Source organism: Alexandromys fortis, unplaced genomic scaffold, assembly GCF_014885135.2.
Source record: "Alexandromys fortis isolate MF-2015 unplaced genomic scaffold, M_Fortis_MF-2015_v1.1 scaffold_8_9099976_23576923, whole genome shotgun sequence".
NCBI classification, from domain to species: domain Eukaryota; kingdom Metazoa; phylum Chordata; class Mammalia; order Rodentia; family Cricetidae; genus Alexandromys; species Alexandromys fortis.
Genome location: NW_026067899.1, coordinates 4,077,810 through 4,104,934, shown reverse-complemented (window position 1 = coordinate 4,104,934; position 27,125 = coordinate 4,077,810). Strand labels below are relative to the sequence as shown.

The 27,125-nt window shown below is 43.3% G+C and overlaps 1 protein-coding gene across 1 annotated transcript in view; it reads left to right on the top strand.

The window, feature by feature from the left end:
• The window catches only part of Cers6 (ceramide synthase 6), a 231,482-nt gene that overhangs the window by 39,350 nt on the left and 165,007 nt on the right, over window positions 1-27,125 (top strand). The window contains exon 2 of the mRNA XM_050123461.1: window positions 24,128-24,233. Coding sequence (XP_049979418.1) covers window positions 24,128-24,233 — 106 coding nt within the window. The remainder of the gene's footprint in view (window positions 1-24,127; window positions 24,234-27,125) is intronic.

Here is a 27,125-nt window from a genome sequence, read left to right as displayed (position 1 = left end):
ACACACCTTTAACCCCAGCACTCAGGAGGCAGAGGCAGGTGGATGTCTGTGAGTTCGAGACCAGCCTGGTCTACAGAGTGAATTCCAGGACAGTACAGTTAGGGCTACACAGAGAATTCCTGTTAAAAAAAAACAAAACAAACAAAGGAAGGCAAAGAAAAAAAACTAAAAACCAAAACAAAACAAGAATCACAGGTGTTTTTTATCAGCATACTTATTCCCAAGCGAATCAGACAAATTCAGGTGGTTTGTGTAACCATCTCCTATTGTTTTTCAAAAGCAGGTAGTTGTTTTCTCTTAAAATGTCCAATGTGGAAGACAATAGCTAGACTCTGATGCTCTCTGCTCAAAGTCGGTTACTTCAATCCTCGAGGACCCTTATGCGGTTTGAAGCTCAGTTGGAATGCCGTGCATCTTGGTTAACAGAAGCCAGGGGCTCCTTAGCAAGTGCTTGGCTAGTTCAGAGCCATGGATAACATGTGAAAACAGAATCGTAAGCTTCCTGTGATCTTTTTAAAACTAGGAGTTATAAACTGTGCTTAGATTTTAGCCCACTTGAGGATTGCAGGAAAAGAAGTCATACTTTTTTTGTTAAATTCTTTTAAAAGGATTTATGTATCTGCATTTTGAAATATACCACAGAAGAGCGTATTTATAACAAAAAACAGCATTCCTGCTCACTCATTAACGTTTGTGCATAGGAAACAGAAGGGATCATAGAATCAACACATCACTCTCACAAATGCGCGTTAACTAGTGTGTAATTACCATTTTGCTGTGTTTACTTTCTCTCTGCATATATATTCCTAGATGTAAAATTTTAAATGTATGTGTGATGGCCTATGTATGATTTTCCTCATTCATTTGCAGATCCTCTATTTTATCCTTCGTTTCTGTAGATAAGAAGACCCCCCTAAGACGAACGTTCTCCTTTAAATAGCGCTATCTGTGCAAACACAGGCAACCAAAAAAACCAACAGCACGGCTCCAACCTTACAAGGAAGTACGATATAGTTATTTTGGAGCCAAATTTGAGCGACCATGCCTACAAACAGATTTAGGTTACCCCAAATTCCATATTGCGTCATGGAAGCAGCTCCGTAGCTTTAACAGACAAAACTCCTAACATCGAGAAAAGTAATACATTAGTGGGTCGGAGAGGCGGCCGTGGGGAGATGGGCGAACCTTTCCTACAGGCCCCAGACGTTATCTGATGAGAATCTTAGCCCTAGGATGCTGGAAGCTAAGTGGTCTGTGAAACTAATAGATTTTAAAAGGTCCTTACTAGCCACGGGATGTAAGTTCTGATGCAGAAGTGGGCAAGGTTGGCTGTTTAGGAAGTTAAAGCTAGCTTGGGACAGGAAAAATAGCCCTGGATCTGCAACATTCCTACCTTCTCATATCACTGTAGTCTCTGCAGACTTGCTTCTTTCCAGGAATCCTCAGTGACGTCATCTTACCACACACAAGCTGGGTAATTATGTACTTAGCAGCCAGTGCCTAGGATAGATTTCCTATTTGACTTAAGAAGCCTACTGTGGGTTTCATACAATTTCCTACAACCCTCTTAGTTATAGAGGCAGCCTCTTTAAATTCTTCCAGTACTTCTTCTGCAAGCACCTCCAAATTACAAAATAACATATTACTACAGGTACTTCTTAAATTATCATACCTAATATACTGATAGTCTTTTCTTATAACAACTTTAACTTTTTGTGGTTCTCCACCATTCCTTCCCTTTATTTTATTTATGTGGTTTTATCTTTATTTGTAAATCAAAAATTGGTTGTCTGTAATGTCATCAGGATATAGTGATATTCATAAAATTAAAATTATTCCTTCCATTTCGTTTGTTGTTCAAGTCCTATATTCGTTTGTGCTGGACTTAATGAGGTGTGTGTGTGTGTGTGTGTGTGTGTGTGTGTGTATGGGTTAGTTTGGCGTTTATGTGCGCACGCATGTGTGTGCTATACATGTCTGCATAGGTGTGCGCATGTGTGAATGCCAGAAGTCAACACTAGGTGTTTTCTTCAGGGACTTCCCACCTTGACTTTTGAAACAGGGTCTCTTTCTGAACCTGGAGCTTACCTATGGGCTAAGCTGGCTGGGCAGCTGGTGAGTTCCAGGGATCCCCCTGCCCCCACCTCCCCAGTGTTGGGATCACAGACATTTGCCATATCAGGATTTTTTTTTATCTGAGTACTGAAGATTTGAACTAGGTCCTCATGCTCACACGGCAGCGTTTTCCAATGAGTTATCCTCCCAGCCCCTAACTGAATGAGTTTTTATGTGTTTTTAAAATTTTGTCTATTGAGGCAAGATCTCACCATGTAGCCATGGCTGACCTGGAACTCACTTTGGAGACCACGCTGACCTTAACTCGTAGAGATCTGCTTGCCTCTGCCACCTGAGTTCTGGGACTAAAAGTGCGGGCTGCCAAGCTTCAGAGTTTTTTTTATTATTATCTTTAGCATAATTTTTGTTTATTCTTGAGGTTCATACATGTATAAATGTAATATGGGCATTGTCACCCCTCATTTTCATCCTCTAACTTCCCCTGGATCCCCCCATTTTGTGTTCTCCCCCCAGCTCTAGGCCCTCTGGGTCTAATTAGTGCTGCCCACGTGTGCAAGGGTGTGGGGCATTCACCCCTGCGTGGGAGGCACACCACGCCCATCATTACACTTATCACGCCAACCTTTCTTCCAAGCCTGCTGCGCAGGGTAATGACCCAGTGTTTTGCATGCGTTAATTAATTCTCACAGTTACACACAAAGAAGAAATTATTACCTGTTGGGAGATTTAAAGATATAGCACCACCACACACGCTATAGTAATAATGCTGGGATTTGAACCTGGGTCTTTCCATTTCAGGGTCTTTTCTTTCTTGTAACAGCTCCGTAGTTTGAAGGAGAATATTGACTCTCAAATCTCCTTGACATTTCCTGTCATGTTTGTTTGTTTGATTGTTTTTCCCTACTCTCTACTAGTTGATTGCTTCCTAGGTACACTGACTCCCCTCACTTCTTCTTTTGTATTTGAATTTTAATTTCTTTAGAATTTCATATGTGAATACTATATTTACTTAATTTCCCCCTCTTCCCTTCCAACCCACTCATACCCCCCAAATTTATTGTGATTTCTATAATTTCTATTATTACACACACACAGCCTACTGGTACAGTTGGTGTTGATCATAGGCACATGTGTTTGGGCTTTTTCATCCCTCAGCAATCTCAGTTGATTGCCTGTAGCTCTTCCTCTAGACGTGGGGCCTTGTGAAATTTCCCCCGTTGGCATGCCAATGGATGGTATCATTGTGTGGGTCTTGTTTACACAACCACACTGTAGGGATTTCATAGATGCTGCAACATCCTTCTGACTTCTTATGGTTTTTACTCATCACGGTTTGTGAATCCAACTCGGTCTTTATGTTATCATTATGATATAATTGTAGTTCTGTACGACTCAACTTTCACTTTCTATTTCTTTTGTCCCTCAAATTCCTTTTTGAATTTATTTCACTTGTTTGGGTCTACTGTTCTGTCCATCCTATATCCATCTTCTTTTTTAGTTACCATTCGATTGCCACGATGAGACACTATGGCCAAGGCAGCTCATAAGAGAGGGCGTGTAGCTGGAGGCTTACATTCAAGTTCAGAGGGTTAGTCCATGTTTATTGTGCTGGGGCAGCATGGTGGCAAACAGGCAGATATGGTGATGGATCATATCACCACGGTAGGTGAGCGCTCCCACCCTGATCTGTAACAGGAGGCAGAAAGAGACTGCATGCAGCTGAGGTGGAATGGACTCTCTCTTAAAACCTAAAAGCCCACCCCAAGTGCCATACCTTTCCCCCCCAAAGTCACACCTCCTAATCTTTCCCTAAGAGTTCCACTGGCTGAGAACCAAACATTCAAGTCCATGAGCCTGCAGGAACCATTCTCACTCAAAGCCCCACACCTTCTTTCATGGTTTGTCTGTCGTCTAGAGCAAGTCTGTTAGTCATTTCCTACAGATGCATGTTTTTAAAGTAATTGTTGTAGATCCAGCTATTTCTGCTTTTTCTTTCCTCATTATTTTCCATTAGCTGGTCATTTTGCTACCTAGAAGATTCTGGGCCAACAACCATCTCCTCTTTGTGCCCTTTGTTGCCTTTCTGCCTCTGTCTTCACCAATGGAAACCCCTGGACGAGGATCCATCTACCCGGCCTCTGAAGCTGCATGATGTTGGGAAGAGGGATCTTTGTTTTGTTTTCCGGTGCTGGCAATGAAGCTTAGGTCCTTGGTTATGCCAGTCAGGAATTCTTCCCAGCAATGGCTGGATTTCCACTGCCCTGGGCATCCATTGACCTTTTTGGTGTAAAGACTTGGAAAGTCCAATGTGGGCCGTGTTCTCCTGTTGATTTCCTGGGCGATGCTTTTCTTCAATAGCACCTCTTTCCTTAACGTCTGGAAACAGACTTGTGGTAGTTTGATGAAGCATCTTGATCTTTAATTTTTTTTTAATATTTTAAAGCTTTCAAATATTTGGGCTATACACATACAAGTCACCCACTTTAATGTATGACTTCTCTAAGCTTTGCCAAATATGATGATTGGTTGTATTAGTAGTATTTTTGGTAGTATAGCTATCCAAATATATGTCATTATGCTATCAAAGATAAAGGGACTCATTACTGCAACTTTGATATGCCGTGTTCCGTTGATATTCATGGGAGAACTCCCCTTTCCTGAACAGAAAGAGGAATGGATTGGGAGGTGAGGGTGTGTGTTGGGGTCAGGAGGGACTAGGAGGAGAGGAGGGAGGGGAAACTGCAGCCAGGTTGTAAAATAAATATTTTTTTTTTAAAAAGGGGGGGCTCAAAATAATTTTAAAAAGTAGAAGAAGAAACTCAGCTGTGCCCACTCATCAGTGGATGAATGGAATGGACGGATATACGGATATACAAAGTTTCTCTCTCTCTCTCTCTCTCTCTCTCTCTCTCTCTCTCTCTCATACACACACACACACACACACACACACACCACGTTCAGTCTTGAAAAGGAAAGATGCTGACACATGCCGCAACGTGAGTACATTTTGAGGTCACTGTGAAATGAAGCTGTTACAGAAAGACAACTGTCCTGTGGTTTCACTTCCCTAAGTTGCTCGGATAATCAGTTCCATGGACGCGGACAGTGCTCGGGGGCACGGGGTGTTGTCAGATGCTGTGCTTTAGTGGGTAGGGAAGCCTCAGTTTTGTAAGACGCAGAGCTCTGGAGATGGATGGGGGTAATGGCTGCTTGATAGTGTGAGTGCCCTTCGCATCCCTTGACAGTAAAATGTGAAATGATTTAAGAGGACGATATTTTTGTTCGATACATTTTATCTCTGTTTCAGAAGGATTCGAGTCCAGTTGCAGGTCGCAGCTCCCTCTGGTTCTTCTTTTCTTGTGTCTTAAAAAAATCAGTTGATGTTTGTTTTTTGATGGTGTATTATGGGAAATTTTTGCTGGTGTATTATGGGAAATTTTTGCTGGGGAGATGTAGCATACAAATGCTTGCTCACCCTAGAAAGGGACGCCATGGGAGTCTAGAGTAAGGATTGCGTGAAAGTCCAGCTTCTGTGGGTGAGTTTCAGTTGAGGGTGCTGCCTGGGAGTCTAATTGAGGGGCTACTTAAAGAGGCAGAGACTGTTCAAAAACGGCTTGCCAATGAAAAGCCCACCCCAACACGGTGATGCCTCAAAATAGTTGCAGCCCTGGTGCTCTCAGCACGGCTTGCGGGCCCTGAACAGGCCTGCGAATCCCCTCTGGGCAGCTTGGCTGGTCACTCTCGACCCCCACTCACACGTGCACGCATGCATGCACGCGCACACACACATGCACACATCAGGGGACACGCGCACAACCGCGCACGTCTGCGGAGAGCTGGGAAGAAACAGCTACACAACAGGTCGAATCTTAGGCATCTGTGAGCTGTGGCAGTTTCCTAACTTCGGAAGAGAATTGGCCAGGCATTTCATAGAACATTCCGGAGTTAGCATTGACTGGTGCTTTTCTTCTGGGCGGACTGGGACCATCCATGGCTGTGGGAAGAGAGACCACAGAGGGAAAGCTCCATGTTCGTCCTGTCATGCCAAGAGCATGACCCTTTTGCCGCTGACCTTGCTCACCTGGCTGAAGTAGCCTGTGCCAGCTCCCCTCCACCACTCATTCTTTGGGGGGAGGTCCTGTGAGAAGTGCAGCCTGCTTTGTCTCTCACTGGTGTTGCCCCACATCCCACTATTAACACTGCTCCTTGTGCCTTCAGAGTTGAGCTTTGAATTGGAATAACCCTGAGAGTGGAAATGGAAGAGGTTTAACCAGATGGTACGATGCTGTAGCAACAGCAGCTCCAGAGGGTGGGAACCTTCTCCTCTCCTCCATCCTTACCTAGGGTCCCCTGTGCTTAACACACAACAGGAAAATCCTGTGTGGTACTGCATTGTTATTAAGCACGGTGCCTGATGGGAATAAAAAAAAGGAGAGGGATAACGACTTGGCGTACTGATATTTGTCATTTTTAGTTTTTATCCTATCCTTTCAGGAGTCTGCAGACACGAAAATACTTTTCTAAAACTTTCTCTCTTCTTTTTTTTTTTTTTTTTGGCATTTTAGCCCCTTGGAAGTTATATTCTATCAAACCAGTATTTGCTACCTCAAGCTTTAAGTCTTTTCTACAGAACTGTTCTTTAATTGGTTACCGGAAAGGTAGACCCTCTTCCTTGTGGTGTTGCCTTTCCCGTTGCTGTCAGTATCCCCTCTGGTTTGGCTCATTCTTAGATGTATTCAGATCAGCTCATTTACAATAAGACATCTCTCCATTTTCATTTACAAGTAGTTCAGGATTGGGTGAAGAAGCCCAGTTTGAGATACATTACCTTCAGGCCTTGGTGACTCCAAATACAAGGTATACATATTTGCATGGAGACACAGAAGCACATGTATACACACATAGATAGATATATGCATATCTATTGTGTCTTTAGATATATTTATTTTATTTGTGGGTGTATGTGTATATACCCACATGCATGTGTAGGTTTCCATGAAGGCAAGAAGAGGCTGACTGAGTCCTTGGAGTTTAGTTCTAGGCTCTTGAGAAGCTCCTGAAGCAGAGCAGGGATCTCTCTTAGCCCTGAACCCAGCCCCCCTGTAAAAGGGTTTGTTTCTTTGTTTTAACACTTTGGATATGGGGATACAATTACAAACTCAAACGCTATGGAGAAGATTTAGTTATTTTGTGTTTTTGCTTATTCATTTACTTTATGGTTTGGAGGGTTCAAACCAGCACCCTATGTGCTCTGGAAGCACACAGCCCCTAAGTTACACCCCAGCCCTGTGTGCTGGTGATTTATTTGCTGCACCTGATTGTCTGCCGGATATCTTCATCAGAACTATCAGGACAGATGTCACAGGACTACAGGGGTGTGTTTTTCTTTCAGGAAGTAAATCTTCAGATACAGAGAAACGGTGAACCATGGAGAGTGAAGATGAGTCAGGGTCTAGTATAAAATTAATTTGTGGGGAAGGGAGGAACAATGGTTCTAAAGTCAAAGTGGGTCTGTGAGATCAGTCTGTACCTTCATTTCGCTTGTGAGTCATAGTGAGGCAAAGGGCTTGACCAAAATGTCAAGACCGAATCTGACAGAGAAGACAGAAAATCAACGACAGTATTTTACACTTTGTTTTTGAATCATCTTCAAAATTGTCACTGCCGCTAATGTAAATTAATTTGATTACCTTACCAGACAGTTCATTTGTCTGTATTTAAACATTTTTAGAGGACACAATTCCACAATTTTGTAACAGAAAACCCTTTCTTTTTCCTGGTTACATTTGACATAGAGGACATATAATTATTAGTTAAAGTAATGGGAACGGATCCTTCGATGTAACTTCTTATAATTTAACCCATTGGCCAGTGGCGGGGGGGGGGGGGACTTTATACTGTGAAAGTTATTTTAAATTTAAACATAATCCTGGCCGGGTGATGGTGATGCATTCCTTTAATCCTCGCACTTAGGAAGGAGAGGCAGGAGGATCTCTGTGAGTTTGAGGGCAGCCTGATCTCCAGAGTGAGTTCCAGGACAGCCAGAGCAATACAAAGAAACCCTGTCTCACAAAAAAAAAAAAAAAAAAAACCTAAAACAAAAACCCTGGCCTAGTATCCTTCAAAGTATTATAATTCTGCTTGTCAAGAGGGAAGAAAATTGACCTAGAAATAGGGAGTGCATTACAGTTTGCTTCTAAACGTGTCAGCAAAACAGTGGCTGTCTCTCTCCTTTTCCAGGCCTTCTGGCTCCCAGGTTTTGTCTCGGGAGGGGATACTAGGCTCCGAGAGCATAGCCTGACAAGTGAATTTAAGAGATGTGCTTTGAGCATTACTAGGAACAGAAGGGATACAGGATTTTAGAAGCTGGGATCAGTGGGCTCCAACTCGCTTGTGAAATTGGGCTACTATTTTTAAAAGTACGAGTCGTGCCCAGAAAAGCATCTGGAACGAGGCACTTTTATTGGAGAAATAGTTTGCATGGCGACTGCGCTTCTCCCCTGACTTTCTGGGTGACCTGTTCAGAGCAGCACCAGCCCGAGGAGGTGTCTCTCTGTCTCAAAGCTGAGAGAAAGGTGACTTAGACCCTTTTGTTGGCAAGTTCCCAAATGCAGTTGGACCATCTGAATTCCACAAGGGCTTCTGTTGACAACTACATTTTGACCCCCGCCCCCATCTTTTGTTTATTGTTTGAGAATTTCATACATGTGTATGTTTTATCACGTTCATATTCTTTTCTTTCCTCCAGTTTTCCCCATCCCATCCCTCACTTTTCCCTCCCGATTTTGTGTGTTCTCTCTTTCTCTCTTCCTTTGGGTCTACTTAGCGCTTGCCAGATTGTGCATCGGTGTACACCCTTCTGCCGGAGCCTGAGCAGTGTCTCAGGAGCTGTATTCCTGAAGAACACTGTTACTCAGCTAAGGGTGGGACTTACTGATCACCTCCATGCTCCTGGCTGGGATTTGTCTGCCTTGGTTTCCTGCACGTTTGTCACAGGTGCTGTGAGTTCATAGGCACAGTCTCCCTGTTGTGTCTAGAAACCCGTTTGGCTGGTGCCATCCACTACCTCTGGCTTTTACAATATATCTGTACCCTCTTCCTTGATGACTCGGATTCTTGGGAGAAGAGGGTGTGTGTGGTCTATATGTCCTGTTCAGTGGCTGAGCACTCTGCAATCTCTCACTCTCTGTGCACTGACCAGTTGTGGGTGTCTGTGTCAATCACCATGTACTGCAAAAAGAAGTTTCTCTGATGAGGGTTGAGAGATGCGCTTAGCTGTAGGTATAATAACAAGGTTCTGGGAGTTAGTTTGATATGATGCCCATTTACCAAAATAGTAGTCGTAGGTTTCCCTATAGCCTGTGACCTATTACAACTCAGGTTCCTGGCCCTGTTAACAGTGCTAGACAAGAGTTTTATCTTATGGAGTAGGCCGTAAATCTAATCATAAAGTGTGTGGTTACTTCTATAATATTTATGCCATTATTACACCAATGGATGTATCATTCCAGGCCAGGACCCACAGGTCGAGTACCACTATTCTAGCGCTACCTAGTAGTGATGAAGCTTCTACCTTGGTACCAGCTTGATTTCTCCGTGTTATATGACTCAAGCATGTAGTGTCTGTAGCAGCAGCGTTATACAGTCGAGTTCTTTTTTTTTTTTTTTTTTTTTTTTGGTTTTTCAAGACAGGGTTTCTCTGTAGCTTTGGAGCCTGTCCTGGAACTAACTCTTGTAGACCAGGCTGGCCTCGAACTCCCAGAGATCCGCCTGCCTCTGCCTCCCGAGTGCTGGGATTAAAGGCGTGCGCCACCACCGCCCTGCTTTACAGTCGAGTTCTGAAGGGTAACCTAGAGCAGTGGTATTAACTTGTAGTGTATAGGGGTTTATGGAACCTTACTGACTAGCAATTCCTAGTAGTTTGGCATTCTTGACTTCAGATGTATAAAAATATAGTACTTTTCCTTAAAAAAAAAAGAAACAGTATGAAAGTATGAACTGATTTTTCCTTTAACCTTATTCATATGGGGATGATAAGCCGAGTGTTTGAAAGATGTTCTTTATACTCTGGAAATACGACAGTTTGGAGAAAGAAAGGAATAGCTGGTTGGGAACGCTCTCATATAAGCCCACATGAGCCAGAACAAGAGACTTCTTGTTAAAAAATATTCTCCCAGTGCAGGCCACATCTAGGAGGAAGGACCGCTGGGGTCACGAGGATAGTTACAAATACAGCAGGTACGGGTAATTGTTTGCAAAGTAAAGTTTGCTTTGCTGTGTTGAAGGGGATATTGCAATCAGCAGTCTCTCTTGTTTAGTGATACTGGGGTAAAAGTTGTCTCAGTGTCCTTGGAAAGCGAGAAGCGTAAGCATTACAAACAACAAACAAATCCCGTCAAATCCCTGTAGTCTTGAGGCAAAGGCAAATGGATCTCTGTGAATTTGAGGACAGCCTAGTCTGCATAGCAGGGTCTTGTCTCAAAACCACCACCTCAAAAACCTAAGTAACTAAACAAACAGACAGATAAACAAAAAATCCTGTTAAACACCTCACACACATAAAAGCTCCTGGATCTCCAATTCTATTTAAAACCCATGCTAATCTGCAGTAGTATTATCAGAGCATAAAGCCCATTCCTGTATTGACACTCTGTTGGAAGGCGGTCCTAAAACTTAGAAAAGTGTTCCTTCTAGAGTTTATTCCATGAATGTATACTGGTGAGTCAGTGCATCCAAAGTTAGCCCCAAATTCCTGTTAGACTGAAGGAAAGGAAAAAAAAAATCAAGACGCATGCTTTGATGCATTGAAGTGGCGCCAGAGTATAGGATGGTAATGTAGCAGCGAGATTGTTCTTATGTATGATCCCTTATTTCTGACAGCCCTATACAGAGATCCAAATTAAAACCGGAGCAGCCTTCAGGCAGGCCTGGGCATGATTTTTGTCAAATAGAAATACAAGTTTATGATTTCTTAGAAGCTGTGTTTCCAAAGAGGCAAACAAGCATGTCCAGGGCTTTGCTGCCGCCCTAGTTCCTTCAACAAAAGCATGTTATGGTAAATGTGTTATCTCTTGAGTCCCTCTGCTGGGAGGAGATTTATTCGAGAGCACAGTTGGAAGGTTTATTGTGAGGATGGGATTTTTTTTTTTTTTTTGCTACTCTTCCTGATTTTGATCCTTGCAGAGTTTTGCCTCTCTCTATTCTTGACACAATGCCAGCACAGCACTGGTTTGGGATGCTGAAGAAGAAGGACAGACCTTCATTTAAGCTGCCCGACTTTGAGATCTGTGTCGTCTTTCCAATGGCAGAGAACTAGATCAATCAGCAGGTTCTTGTGGGGTTCCCAGTACAGCCCAGGTACTTCATTTAATGGAATCTGCTGCCTGTTTTAAAGGTCTAAGCCATCGTTACCGTGTTGTTTCTTCGTTATGGTGAGTCTGATGTCTTCTGAAAAGATACTTTCCTGTTGCCGTTTTTTAAATGAATTTTTTGGAGTACACTAATTGATATTAGCCTTCACTTGCAGCTGGGAAGCGGCTCTCTCTGATAACATTTTGAGTAAAGATGGAGAAATTGTTGAAGGGGCTTACCAAGAGCTTAGGTGTGTTTTCCAGCTAGCTAAACAAACCAAACTCAATTACATAGAGCTTAACAGGTGTTCAGGTGTGTGCCAGAAATGATGGTAACTAGGAAAGCAGTGCTGTGGGATGAAAAGTAACTGAATCCTCTTGGCGTCGGTTGGATAGACCAAATAAGAAGCACATAGGTCAGTGGTTCCTGCTCCGATACGGCCTATTTGTGAAGCCAGTAGAGACAGGCTGTTTCTGTATTTTTGCTCTGCTGACTGCGGGATGTTGGGTTTTGCTGTTGAACTTGCTTTTCCTTGATCTCATTATGTATCCGTCATGCTGCTGCTCCAAGCAACACTATTTTCTTTAACACAGGATCAGGAAAAGGCATGAAGCCAAGAGTGGGGAAGAAATGAAACATGAAGGTAGGCAGAACGCAAGTAACCAAATGACCATAGTGTTCTGTGGAATAAGAGCTGTGTTCGTAGATCCAAATGCAGCAGGAAGTTTAAGAAGGTTTGGAAGGAGGTATAGAGGGAGGGTCAAGAGGATCTTAGGGAAGGTAGCTCTTGAGCTGAGCACTGATGCATGGTATCGGCCAGGGACCAAGAGGCAGTGGCCTTTAGGCATGTGCAGAGTGGAAGGCCAGGGTTTGTGTGGTGGCTGTTCTGGAAGAGTGGTCAGTGAAAATACAGGAAAGTGTCTGAAATGCAAGCCTGCTGTGCCATTGGACAGCAGCCAGTGCACGAGTGTGATTTAATGTCGTCAGCAGGCCAGGCCGTCTGTGCCAGCACGAGGGCCAAGTGCCTGCAAGAGGACTCGCCTCCCTCTGGATGAGCTGGTGCTTTTCTCTCCATGTTCTACCCCTTGGAAGGCCACTCTCAGCTGCGCTCTAAGTTGAGTTTTGAGTTCGTGCATGTTTTGCAGTTTGAAGGTTTTTGTTTCTATTCGTAGATTCAGGTAGTATGTCGTGTGTGTGTGTGTGTGTGTGTGTGTGTGTGTGTGTGTGAGAGAGAGAGAGAGAGAGAGAGAGAGAGAGAGAGAGAGAGAGAGAGGGAGTCTCCAAGGACCTGGCGTCTCACTTCCCAGTCCCTTAATGCGATGTGCTGATATCATGCTGTTTAATGAACAGTGATTGGCGTAGAAACTGGTGATTTATATTTGCTTTGTTTTTGTTTTGAATGGTGTTTAATAAACCACACCAAGTTATTTTTGGCACAGTTGGAGCAGTCATGGAGCTCAGTTTTCAGGATATAAAGCATTTAATGAAAAGAAAGAGTGATTATGGAGCTAGGGTTAGTCTTCACCAGTCTGCATCCAAGCAGTTCCTTGTCAATCTGTGCTGTAGACACAAGGAAGTGAAATTAGAGACTTGGCATGGGGGAAAAAAAAAGAGTTGAGAGTCCTAAAGAATGGCGTGTGTGGATATATAGAAAGATAACGTGTGTGTGTGTGTGTGTGTGTGTGTGTGTGTGTGTACACACAATTTTATGTATACATCATCCCAAAGGCTGGAGTGATGACATTAGTGAATGATGGAGTCACTGAAAATGTGGTGTTTGTGTTGCTTCTGATTGTTGACATTTGACCTGCAGGACAAAAAGCATGAGAGTTCAAGTCTTCTTTGGGTCAGTGTAGGATTTTATGATAGCATATATATAGCATATATATGCGTATAGCTCCATAAATAGGATTGTTTTTGAATTAGTTATTATGCCATGATTGTATTCGTATAGTTAATGATATTTTTAGTTTTACTATATTAATCTATGTGAGGTAATAAAATGTAATATATTTATCTTACTGTATTATTTGTTCTCATGTGTCCAAGTTGTCTAGCTGTATTTCTGTCTATGCCTCCACCTAAGGTGAAATTTTATCTGGACAAAACAAGATTGGGATAACCGTAGCTGTCTGGATACTGTGAAGGGACCTGTGAGGTTTGTTGCTTGGTCAACAGTTGTGCTGAGACATTGGGGCTGAGCTCTAAGGCAGGATTTTCTTGGCACTCTCCGTCCAGGTGAAATGACCCGCTTTGGGGAGCTCCCTCACTCCCCTAGACCATCTGTTCACACCTAGGCAGTACAGTGCTTTCAAGCCCCAGCATGCTTGGGATTACTTGGAGGTTTTGTGAGAAGCCCTGTTTGTGGGCCCCACCCTCAGAGCTGTTGAATAGCTGTGGGGCAGGGCCAGAGGATTTGCCCTACACCAAGTTTTCCAGTGACATTGAGGCAGCTTACAGGAAGCCCAAACTCTGAGAAGCATTGGGCTGAATGAAGCACGCAGCTCAAACGCTACTGTACGTAGGGGCCCTGTGAGGTGAAACACTGACTCTGACTCAGCCTGGATCTGAGCGTGGGAATTTGCTTTTTTTTCCCCCTGTCTTCCAGGTGATATCAGTGCCCTTGGGTTCATTAACCAACCCTTTATTAGGGATGATAAGGCCTGAGAAATTAAAACATTTTGAGTCCAGTACAGCTCAGATGTCCCGAAAGCAGTTTGGTTTCAGTACATCTGTACAAGGGAAAAATTTAAGAATTGACTTTGGCTTTTCAATAAAGTTTTTTACATCTACCCCACCATTATTCTGGACATTCTATGGCTGTCCTCAGAAGTTCTGTAGATAAGAATGCCTTTGCTCACTCAGTAAGATTTTTGCCCTTCAGCAAATGCATCCTTGGTTCAGTCTACTCCTGTGCTTCAAGTTCTTTTACTTGAGTGAGCTTTGATGTTTACTTCCAAATTGAGTTATTTCTCATAAATGCTCCCAACAAAGAATTTGAGGGCATAATACCATTGTATCCATTCAAGTCCTTTTTGGTCATGCCACTGGAGTTATGTCCAAGGAATTATATAATAAATAGGGCAATATTAATATTTTTTAAGAAAAATATCAGGGATTTGTGTCCTTTGCCTGCAGCAATTTAGTATTGCATTAAGAAAATTAATTGCCTTTTATGAGAAAATTCTGGTTTCCTTATTAACAACAAGCTAAATGTTTTTATATATTTGTTTTTAATATTTATATTTTATTGTTCTCTCTGTTGACTCATGCAAAAACTCTTTTGCTATGATGGGCTTCAAGTTTGCTCTCTGTTTAATTTCCATCTCCCCAGACTCCATTGCTTCACTGGTTCAGGTTTTCTTCCATGAAAGAAATAGTCTCACAGGATCAGCAGTAGCTCCTATACCCGCTAGGAGATGAAAATCTCAAACCAGAAGAGCTGACTCTTAATACTGCTTTAATCTTGGCTGTGTTATCTTTTCATACACAGAGAAGAAAGCCTGCGCATGCCTGCCTGTATGCCCATCACTGTTCATGTCCTGTAGTCAGGTGATACAGTTGCATTGCAGGGAAACCGTCTCCAGGAGGGAAATAACACAGGATCTCACAGCTCCCAAGTGATCAGATTGGGATTTGAACATATGTAGGGAAGCCTATCTTCAAAGCTCTGTTTTCTTTTATGTGTAAAGTTGTCCTAATTCACATGGCAACTTCTTTGTTTTGCTTTCAAGGCAAGGTTTCTCTGTGTAACAATCCTGGCTGTCCTGGAACTTGCTCTGTAGACCAGGCTGGCCTCAAACTCGCTGAGATCCACCTGCCTCTGTCTCCCAAGTGCTGGGGTTAAAGGTGTGTGTCACCACTTCCCAGCTCACCTACCAGCTTCTTTGGAATAGTGTTCTTAGAACATGGACATCAGACCCAACAAGAGGAGGCTTTAAATGGGAAAGTGAAGAAAGAAACTCCCTGGTCACTCATATCTCTTTAGTTTCTGATCCAGCAGCCTCCAGGAACTCTGTGAGCCGTGCTACATGAATCTAGTCAAGATGAGAGCCCAGTTGGGGCTAGCATCCCAGAGTTTATATGGTAGACTTGCAGAGAACACTGTCCTGGCTTGTAAAGCCACCATCACTGGGCTTCAGAACTGTCTTCAGATCATGGTTGTGGTGTTAGAGCTGAGGCTCTACAGTTGTCTCTTCTCTTTTTTGGCCCTCTCTGTCTTGGTATCATGGAACAAGTGTGTTGACTCACGGTAGTTCAGCTTTCTAGACGACTGATATCGCTGATGCTGCAGATCCAGTTTCTCATTCCCCATTCCCATTACTGTGAAGGCTGCTGCCTTCGTTCTGGTCCCTCCTGATTTGTTCCTAGTCATCCTTTATTGTAAACCAGGTACATGGGGCTCAGGCTGTTGTGCTGGCAGATGGCTTCTGGGGGAATTTTAGTCCATGTGGATGATGAATTTTAATACAGGGCTTGATGATAGCCCCGCCAAAGAGTTGTTGATGTTGTTTTACAATATTCTGCGGAGACATTGTGTTTTCCGCGAGCCGCCGTCCAAATAAGGTCATCTTATTAGTTGAACCATACATCTTCAGTGATAGCTCAAGGGAGAAACAAGCACTATTCATGGATGAGGATATTTGCGATGTGAGGCACCAGGGGTATTGGTGCATAGTCCAGAATAGAAAATGTTCACAGACTGTGAGCATGTGCTACCAACTCACAAGTCAGGAGTGTTGGGAGAGCTCAGCACTTGAGAGCGAGCGGGTGGATCCGCCACTCTCTACTTCAGCTTACTGATGCAGTGGGACTTTTCCTCTGCTCATAAAACAATTGACAAAATTGGGGGCATTTGGAGGATCTATTGAGAGAAAGCACGAAAGCACCTAGTAACTGTGGTAGAATTAGAGGATTAACATGTTATAGAGAGGCTGTGGATTCCCCGTACCTTACACTTCATTTCAGGGCCAATTTTGAAAATTAAAGGTAAGTCTACCTGTTTCAGGCTTGGTAAGACAACCTGTCCACAGAGTGAAGGTCAAAGGCCCGCTTCCCACAATTCCACTTTTGTTAGCTGGTTGGTTGGGGAAGATGAGCCACCGATGTCTACAACCCCCCCCCCCCCCATTACAGACTGAGTTCTAGCAGGGGTACCATCCAGAGAAAGGTGTCTGATTTGGGTGATCTGTCAAAGACTGTGGAGTCAGAGAGAGATTTGGCAGAGATTGACTCCATGAGGTAAAAAGGCAAGGCTGTCGCTGACACATGCTGCCCAGGTGTGACTATCATTTCATAAGCGGTCCCCAGAGTGCCGTCTTCCTTGTACAAGGATGAACAGTTTGAAAATGAATCCTTGCTCAGACAGGTGGGCTGGTCTCCAATGGTTCATTGACAGCTACAATGAATTCGTAAGCATGTCACGCTTGGCAAGTGTCAACTGGATTGCAGCAGTAGAAACTTGCATTTTCCTGATTACAGAGGTATTCTTCTACATAGGTACATATCACACATTTTTTCTCCTTGAAACACTTTTATTGTGTATATTTAATGTGTACAGCATGATTGCCAGGGTCCATAGCGGGTGCTAAAGTTTTTAAAAGTGAGACAAATGAGCACCTGTCACCCAGTGACGTCACCTTTGGATTGGTTTCGTTGACCCTCGCAGATCAGATCTGATTTTGCATGAGTTCCATACCCAATGCAGGAACTCGTGTATCCGCTGCAAACATCACAATGCCTTTCCTCTTTTGTGCCTGTGAAATTGTAGGGGGTATAGATCTTACTCGGATAAAGGCACATTTATTAAAATTTGCACAAGCTTTATTGATTCTGTCTTCAATAGTTGAAATGAAACCATGATGAAGTAATGCAAAATTTTTAGAGTCCTGTAAATGTGTAGCTACAAGGGACATACTTGACATTTCTTAGGTCAATTTGGGATTTCTGAAGATTTCTGTTTTTAGCTGATGACATTTGGTGACCTTTCTGTCATTGAAAGGGCCTTTCAGTGAGCTTCGGGTGGGCAGGGCTGACAGATCCCTTTATTATTGATATTTAGACAATCTTCATTAATCTTCCGGGGAACTTTAAAACGCCTCCCCTGTTAGCTCAGTCTTTGCCGATGGTTCTGTGCTACTAGGACTACCCATTGTCTAAGGGCTTCCTCCGTCTGAACATAGCGGACAATGAGGACTACTGAGGCCCCAAGAACAATGGCAATGGGTTTTTGATCCTACTGCACCTATTGGTTTTGTGGGAGCCTAGGCAGTTTGGATGCTCACCTTACTAGACCTGGATGGAGGTGGGTGGTCCTTGGACTTCCCACAGGGCAGGGAACCCAGATTGCTCTTTGGGCTGATGAGGGAGGGGGACTTGATTGGGGTAGGGGGAGGGAAAGGGGAGGCGGCGGTGGGGAAAAGACAGAAATCTTTAATAAATAAATAAAGAATAGAACGAGGCTGTAGTTCAGAATTAAAATCATTAGTGCTCTTTTTTAAGTTAGAACATGAAAGATGCATGAAAAACATCTATGCCTCAGACTCTTTATTTCTTTGTTTTTAGTAGAGAGAAGAATGTTGAATGTTCAGGATTGCATGGGCTGTGCCTGTCTCTAGAAGCCAACACAATAGAAGGGAGTTTACACTTTAGTAAGAATGGTGTAGGATGATGTAGGATTGAGGAATGGTGAACTAAAATAGAACCCCAAGAGGAAGACTCTGTGTGTGTGTGTGTGTGTGTGTGTGGGTGGGTGGGTGTGCGCGCACGCGCGCGCGCACTCTCCTTCTACCATGAGGCTCTTTGGGGCTGCACTTAGGTTGTCAGCCTTGGCAGTAGGCACCTTTCTTGCTTTCCCACCGAGAAAAAGACCTAAAAGGCAAGCCAACAACAGATCCCTTTTTGTTTTTAAATAATTGTGGACTCACAGAAAATTGAAAACAACAACAGGTTTCCTGACTCTTCATAGAAAGTTTCTGAATGATTTCTCCAAAGAGAAGTCTGCTTCAGAAGAAGGAGGTTGTGTTCAGTGACATTAAGAGCTCGTGAATTCTCCTCTCACTCAGAAGCCCATGCCAACCCCGAGGTTTTCCTGTGGCTGGCTAGAATGCCTGCTGACTTGTGGACATGTGCTTCCTTTCATAAAAATATGGCAAGAGTGTGCATAAACTGAATAGTTGCCAAATACTGGGTTTCTGTTGTGAAGTATGTATCATCTAGGTGTTCACCAGAAATTGACGTGTATATTTTATCTTTACTTTATGAATGTAGTAACCGGGGTTTAGAAATATTAAACAGCCTCTCAGCATGCCAAGCCCAGAGTAGGTGGGACCCATTTGTATCAAATTATATCAGGAGCCTAAATTTTGCCTCAGCTCTGTAGCCGCAAAACCTCAGATCCACGTTTTAACTTTCTTGAACTTTATGTTGTACTTCTGTAAAATAGAACTGATATTGACTTCAAAGAATTGCTGGGTTTGTTTTAAAAGAGTAAAACATTACAAAATGCTTATTAGCCCATGGTAACTGTATGAAACTTTTTTTTTCAAAGTACTTATTAGCCCAAAGGTAACTGCCTATAATGGTTGGCTCTCCTTCTCCGTCCTGATTTTCCAGTAATTATTTTTCTTCTTGAAACAGTGTTGTTTTAGATAAGATCGTAGCACATGAGTTCATGTACATCAAACACATACAGACACAGGCACACTCTCTCACACACATACAGGTACACACACACCACACACACACACACACACACACACACACACACCCCTACTAACTGTCACCTACACACATTTGTCTAAATTGCTCCTCCAGAGTACTTTGCAAAATGCTATGCTCATTAGCTTTAAAATCTGCATAATTACTGTGATGTTAGCCAGGCTATCTGGACACTGTTGGGCAAATACTCTTTACTTGTACATAGCTGGATTTCTCTCTAGCATGGTTTGGGGTGGGATTTATGTTCTTTCTCATCGCTGCACGTGGTTGTTTCATCTGTTTCTAATGGACTGGGATTTATTTCAGAGGCCTTCCGAGTACTCTCCTATTTTCTTTTTTTTTTTTTAACTCTCCTATTTTCACATTTATTTCCTATTTTTGATTCATCATTAAATCCGGAAAATCTGTTCAGCAACCTGAAGAAGGTGAAGTGTTGTTTGGACACCGCCGATCCCCTCTACGCCCACGTCACTTAGCTACAGCACTTGACTCCTGTTCCGAGCCTGTTCACTTTCATTCTCTCTCTAGAGCCCTTGGGTGTTGGTTTTGCTTTTGTTTGGTCTTTGGGGAGAGAGTACTGGAAGGGGTTGGTGAGTTGTACAGAGACTAGAGACAGAAGGTCCGTCAGGCTCTTGTTCCTCAAACACATTAGTCACAGAGTGTGCCTTCCAGTGCTTTCCTTTTTCCATTAAAATCTCCATCCAGAAAGTCATCTGTTCATATTGGTTTGTCATATTGGTGTGCCGACTGGTTTTCGTCGACTTAACTTGAACTCTGAAATGGCTGGGAAGCAGGAAATCTTAATTGAGAAAATTCCTCAATGTGATTGGCTTATAGGCAAGCCTTTAGGGATTTACTTGCTTAATGATTGATGTGGGAGGCACTAACTCACTGGGGACAGTGCCACGGGCAGGTAGATGGTCCTGGGGTAGATAGGAAAACAGTCGGACCCAGCCTGAGGATCAGCTCCTGTCTCCAGGTTCTGGAGCTGACTTCCTTCCCTCAGTGATGAAGTATGACCAGAGAGTTGCAGGCTGATGAAATAGACCCTTTCCTCCCCAAGGTTCTTTTGGTCATAGTGATTTAACACTGCACTAGAAACCATAACTAAGACAATTGGTATAGCCAGATCCCACAGTTAGTATAGCCAGATCCCACAGTTAGTATAGCCAGATCCCACAATTAGTATAGCCAGATCCCACAGTTAGTATAGCCAGATCCCACAGTTAGTATAGCCAGATCCCACAATTAGTATAGCCAGATCTCACAGAGACACAATGATAAGATTTTATAAAACAGTATACAGCATCACAACCAGGATAGCAAATACCAGTACAATTTAATGCATTCATTGAGATTTCTCCAGTGGTGTGTGTGTGTGTGTGTGTGTGTGTGAGAGAGAGAGAGAGAGAGAGAGAGAGAGAGAGAGAGAGTTAATTCCATACAATTTTATTAACATGTAGATGGTTACATATTTACCATCACAGGCTCCCAAGTATTTTTAAAAGGGTTGGGAATGCAAGTATTGGAAAGGACTAACAGTCTTTGGCCCTGCAACTCATCAAAAATAATAAAATATTTTAAGCAATTAGAGCAATGTCATAAATCCTATACCTGTCTTTCAATAATCTCCTTTTCTGAATTTTTTGAATACAGAGATCACTTTCATGTTTTATGTATACGTTTTATGAAGGCCCGGCTCATGATTCCTTCCTTCTGGGATGATTAATTCACGCTTAGAATACAAATACATGCTGTTCAAATGCATTGAAAAATATTTCCCCAGCTTCTTGGCCAAGACCAGTGTTTTTCAAAGCTTACATCCTTATTATATTTACTTTCAACTATAGTACGTGAAAGTGTTTTATAGATGTTTGATCTTTGGAAGGTGATATTTCAGCCTTTGATAAAATAGAAGTTTAGGTGAGCACTTCCTGGTGGAGGTAATCATCAAACTTGTGAGCCCATGATCCTTCCCACTGCTGTAGTCTCAGCTGTGTTGGCCATTGCCATCCATGTATTTCTCTCCCCTTCCCTCCTCCTCTCTCTCCTTCTGCTCCTCTCTCTCCCCTCTCTCCCTATTTTAACTTCCCCTCCCTCCTTCTCTCTCTCCCCTCCTTACTTCTCTATTTTCCTCCCTCCCTTCTTCCTCCCTCCCTTCCCTCCTTTTCTCCTTCCTCCTTCGTATCCTTCTCCCTCCATCCCTCCACCACTGTGAAAGTGTTCTGTGCACTACTTCTCTTTGCTCTATCATTAGAAACAACATTTTTTCCTCTAATGGACTGTGACAGAAAGTAATAAAATTGTAGTAGCTGTGACATGGGCTTTATTTGGAATTTAATATGTTCTCCGAAAAAAAAAGTACTGGAGATGATTCACAAATTCTTCAGAGAATAAACGCAAATGAAATTTCTACATCATCCTCTTGCTGGAGATATCGATGAGCAATCAAGTTAACTGTTCTTTTTCTTGTTGAGTATTGGGGATTAACTTTTCCTGTTTGTCTTGAAATTTAAGGATTGCTTTTCTGTGCTGGTCAAGTTGTTGAGAAAACAACACAGAAACAAAAACAATTATATGGATTGAAAGAGCCTACCCAAGTGCTTCTTGAGGGAAAGAAAGGTTGATGGCATAGGGGTATTGAGAATTGAGAAAATGGTTTCTGGTACTGGAACAGCCAGTCTCCTAACCTCCGAGTACTAGATGACCCCGACTTGATGTGATATTCAAGGGAATTAAAAACGTACAGCCCATTGGGCTTGACCACACATCCTTTTATCCATCAAACACTCATTGACTGTTCACAGTATTCTGTCTGTATAAATAAGAGCTTCCAATGACACAGTAGCTTCTTGAAAAAAAAAAATCCATGGGGTTTGATTTACTGTGTACACTCACCATGGACCATTTACATTTTAAATGGCTTCATTTAAATGACTTAAATTCTCTTAACTCATCTTTCATCTTCTAATGTACCACACCTGAGTTCCTAGAATTTGGGATTTACCTTGGCTAGGGTTGACACGGCCAGCTCGTTATTACGTTGACCTTCCTGGGAAAGGAATCCCATCCCATGCTTGAGATTATAAAGAGGAAGTGATCATGCCTTGCATTTAACTATCAGGTTGTTATAAAGATGGTGGGGCCAGAATCCCTAAGGAGTTTAAACACAGTGTGTCTGAGGTTGTGGGAATAGGGAAAACAAGGGCTGAGGAAAAATCCAGTGAGGAAGAGCGGGAGCCAGTCACAGGAGGGTGAGGTTCAGCCCTTACATGTTGGGTCTGCCCATTTAGCCTATTTTTTTTTCACAGCACGCGTGTCTTTTCACACCTTCTGCTAAGCATTGTGAGAGTACTTTAGCCAGCAAGTTGGAAGCACAGCGGGAGAAACAGGTTCTGAACTTGGCTGTTGTCAGGGCCCATTAAGTGATGAGTCTTTCCCAGTGGGAGCTCCAGCTTTTGGTACGTGGTTATGGAGAAGACCTGGAATTATTAGGAAAAGGGAAAGGCATTGCTAACAAGGTCTGGAAGGACACATTCCTAATGTGTCATATCGGAAGGGACCACGAATGCAAGGCTCTGAAGAGTAGTCCAGTTTCCCAAAGACTTACAGATTATGGGAAGGTAGTAATTCCTTCTTCCCCTTTGTCCCGAGACCCGGGGGTAACAAGCACGATGGTGCCCCTTTGGTGTGCGTCTCTCCTAGCTCAGGCTTGTGGTTTCCAATGTGGGTGCTTTCTTTATGACATAGGTTCTAGTCAACATTTTGTCATACTGCTCTCCGTTCTGTGGCTGCTGTGCTTTAACTCTTGTGGGGTTTTGCTAAGTAAGCCTCATTTAAGGCTCACTACTGATCTGTTTTATGCATTTATTGGCTGTTGCCTGTGGCAACCATTGAATTATCTTAGTAATGCTCTCCTATGATATTAAATTAGCGGCAGACACTCAGCAGCACCGCTGAAGTATTATGGGAACTTATTTCTTGAACAGTTAGCCTAAAACATTCTGAAGATGTGAATACTTCTCCTTTAATGCGGGTTTTCTAGACCTGTCACTGTCCTGCCAGGCCCTGTGCTCTACACATTCCTCTCAGACCCTCGTTCAAGCGTGGGAAATGAGGCTCGTCCTTCCTGTTCATCTTGGCGTCGGCATTCGCTTAGGATTAAAACAGTCCGACTCCTGCATTTAAACCCTTCAGCCTTGAGCTTGTCTGGGATGGCATGCCATTTGTCATTCTTCATTGCTTCCTAGGAGAAAGGAGCAAGGGTGGAGGATGACCCGCAAAGCAAGAAATTTTAAAACTGAAAGGGATTAGGGCTCAGTACTACATCACTGATGATGGAGGCAGAATGGCTGTATCTGTCACCAGAGTGGTGAAAAGCAGACGCCCTCCATGGGAGCTCAGATGCTCAGTGACACACTGGTATAATAACACGGCTGCACGTGTTTGTAAGAAGACTGTACATTATGTATTTATGTCTCTCACATGTTCACTTATGATTCAGTCCAGTACGACTGTTTTCTTTTTCTTTCTTATGGTTTAAGCAATCATATAACTAACCTGTGGCGTCTCCTCAGAGCTGCCAGTTCTCATTAGAGTTGAAATGTTCTTTTGCCATTTTGTTTTTTGGTTGTTTGGTTTTGAGACAGAGTCTCTCTTCATAGCCTTAGCTGTCTTGGAACTCACCATGCAGACAAGGCTTACAGAGATCTTCCTGCCTCCCAAGTACTGGGATTAAAAGCATGGGCTGCCATACCCAGCCAAGGAATTTAAATGTTTGTAAAGAACCTCTCTCTGTAATGTGACATCTGGTGGCCTTAAGTGAGGGCTGCTTTAGAGTTTACCCATGTGAATGTCGCCATAAAACCCTATAAGCATCTAATTAGGATGACCTGGTCATGTACAAGTGATACTACTAAGAGCAGTTATTAAAAAGTATAATTTCTGAATTATCTTCTTCTCTTTCTTTTTAAACCTTTAGATTTATAGCCAGACCATGTGCCATAGCCCTCAACATCCAGGCCAATGGACCACAAATTGCCCAGCCAAACGCCATTCTGGAAAAGGTCTTCAATGCTATAACAAAGGTAGGAGTGTCTTCCAGGGACCCGGTTTTCTCCACCTCCACTCCTAGCGTCCAGTCATTCCATCCCGTCTCTCCTGGGTTCTGATGATCAATTTCTCCTCCTATCAGACAGCGGCTCCTAAGAGAGAATGTAGGTGTTATGATTGGACCCAAAGTGCAAACAGCAGATAAAGGACTTTCATGACCTCTTGGTTGGCTCCAGCTGATTTTACAAGCTCTCTGTGCAAAGGTCTTGATTAGATAGAGGTTAGTCCAATCCAGCGCCTTTCTCAGCCTCGGGTGACGTGAAGCATACAGATACGAGCTGGGAGGGAGTGACCAGTCAAAGCTTACAGTGGGGCGCGTACACGTGTGAGAAGTGGAGCCTCTTGGCTGAGCGCAAGCACCACCCGAACATTCTAGGGTTGTGATAGACGAATGTGAGCGACAGTGAAAGGCCTTGTTTGAGGATTTGCTGTGTGAAGGAATAAAGGAACTGGGTCAGCAGAGTTAGGAGAGAGGCTCACAGTGCGGAGTAAGTGAAGAGGGAAAACATTCAGCATCAAGGGAGTTAAGCAAGTCTAAACTAAAAATGAGACCCAGAGAACAGAGGAGGAAGGAGGCAAGTGATTGGTACATATTTAACCGTGAAGAAGATGAAGAGAAACATCGGGGACACTCAGTCTGAACCTCAGCTAAAGGAAACAAGCCAACACGGAGCCCACACATTTTCCTCTCAGACCCTAGAATCCCTATGTGTCTCTCCTTGCCCTTGACTGGAAAAGAAAGCACCAACAGGAGGGATGTGGTGTTCTGTGCGCTTCTGGATCAAACGGTTCCTTTGACCCCTTGCGGGTTTCCGGAGGGCCAGACAGGTGTATGAGGTGTGATTTGGCAGTGTTAAGTCGATGCTGTTTCTCTCTGGTTTGTGGTGGTAGCCATTAGCACCCTTAGTTTCATGGCTTGCAGCTGTTAATTCAAGTATCCAAACACTTTTGATTACCTCGCTGCCTTCACTCCTGCCAAAAGTCTACAGGCGTTTTCTCTGTCCCCTTAAAAAATGATACTTTTGCTAGAAAAATTTGAGGAACGACTGGGTATCTTGTTTAACGTCTCTGTAAGGAGAAGGAAGAGAATGATTGGAATTTTAGGGAAAGCTCATTTGTAGTTTTGAGTTCAGTCTCGTGGGACACATACCCTGTGGTATTAGAGGAAGTAAATATTTAGAGAAGAACCTCACTTTTCCATGTAGTTTACCTTACTAAAGTGAAATATCTCTCCTATTAGTCTCATTATTTTTTCTTACAACACTGAGGCTCAAATCCAGGCCTTTATAAATGCTAAGGCAAGAGCCACATTCCCAGGCCTGTCCGGCTGTGTTTAGGTTGTTCTGTAATGTCTGTAGGCTGGGGGATATGGATGGAACAAACAGAGCCTCAGGAATGCCTGGGCACCCTGTCTCACTGAATACATACATAGCATTCTGGCTGTCATTGTCTCCTTTCCTCTAGCTACAGCTGAACACACTGTGCCTTGGCACTGGGGACAAAGTTCAGATAGGTCTTTCTCCTATCTCCAGGTCCATTGCCCCAGTTCGTGATGGATAGGTGACCTCCAAGGGCATCCCAACCCCTGCTACAAGATTGTAAGTAGGCAAGAGGCTCCCCTTAGCTGAGTCACCCAGGAAGCACAGAGGTGGCTGCCCTGCCCCATAGCAAGAAACTTCAGAGAGAAGCCAACTCTATCTTACATCTCCTTGCTGTACTTGGTTGTTTCAAGCCCCTTCTGGGGGAACCAAAGGCAGTAGCTAGAAGTAGATAGGGAACAGAAGAGAGGGAGTAAGTGGATCCTGGAGCAGGAGATGGGAAGGGGCATTGAGTGCCTATTTGGGTGTAAGCCTCTGTATGAGGCCAGACTCTTAAGTGTCTGTAGCATGCTCCTTTGGCCATTAGATTTTACTAGCAAGAACACATTATACTACATTAAAAAGTGATGTAGAATGATAAGATGTAAGCCATAGAACATTAAATTCCCTTCTGAATGCAGGGCCCTGCTATACGGGACCGCATTAGTCATCTTCCCCGACTCTTCTCTCTGACGTCACCAGATGGATACAAGTCATTGCATCCTTCATCAGTTTCTTCTCCTGGGGTAACAGCTGTCTGCCTTTTATCCGTCCCTCCCTTCCCTGCCCTACAGGGAAATCTAACATATTTAAAATCCTACTGTGAGCCTTCCACCTGCGCTACAGGGAGACCTACTCCATTCTAAACACAATAGAGAACCTACCGCCATTAGGAAATAATTAAAACTCCTGGTATTTGCCTGAGTCAGACCCTGAAAGTCTGTAAGTTGAAGCAGTATCTTTTTCTTACTAATGTTGGGCCTCCAACAAGTGCCTTAACTTTTGGAGGCCTTAGACATCTTCAGATAATGTACTCACAGGCTTTCATGAGGATTAAATAAAACACCACACACACATGGTTTAGTAAATGGCACACCATCTGTTTCATCCAGTGTCTCCACGTTTTAGCGGCCTCACTCCTATGAGGAGGGAAAGCTCTGCTGCTGCCTTGTGTTTTGAGAACTTTGGATTCTAGGTTTGGGGGTGGCGCCAAAGGACCCACCGTTACTGACTGCTGAGCCCATTTCAATGTACCAAATTATTATTTCTTGCCGGTGAATGTTTTTTATTTTAAATAAAGATTTATTTATTATGTATACAATGTTATGCCTGCATGTGTCTCTGCAGGCTAGAAGTTGGCACCAGATTTTATTAAGGTGGTTGTGAACCACCATATAGTTACTGGGAATATGAACTCAGGACCTCTGGAAGAACAATCAGTGTTCTTAATTGCTGAGCCTTCTCTCCAGCCCCCAATTGGTAAATGTTTTTGAGTGCTTGTCTTTTGAC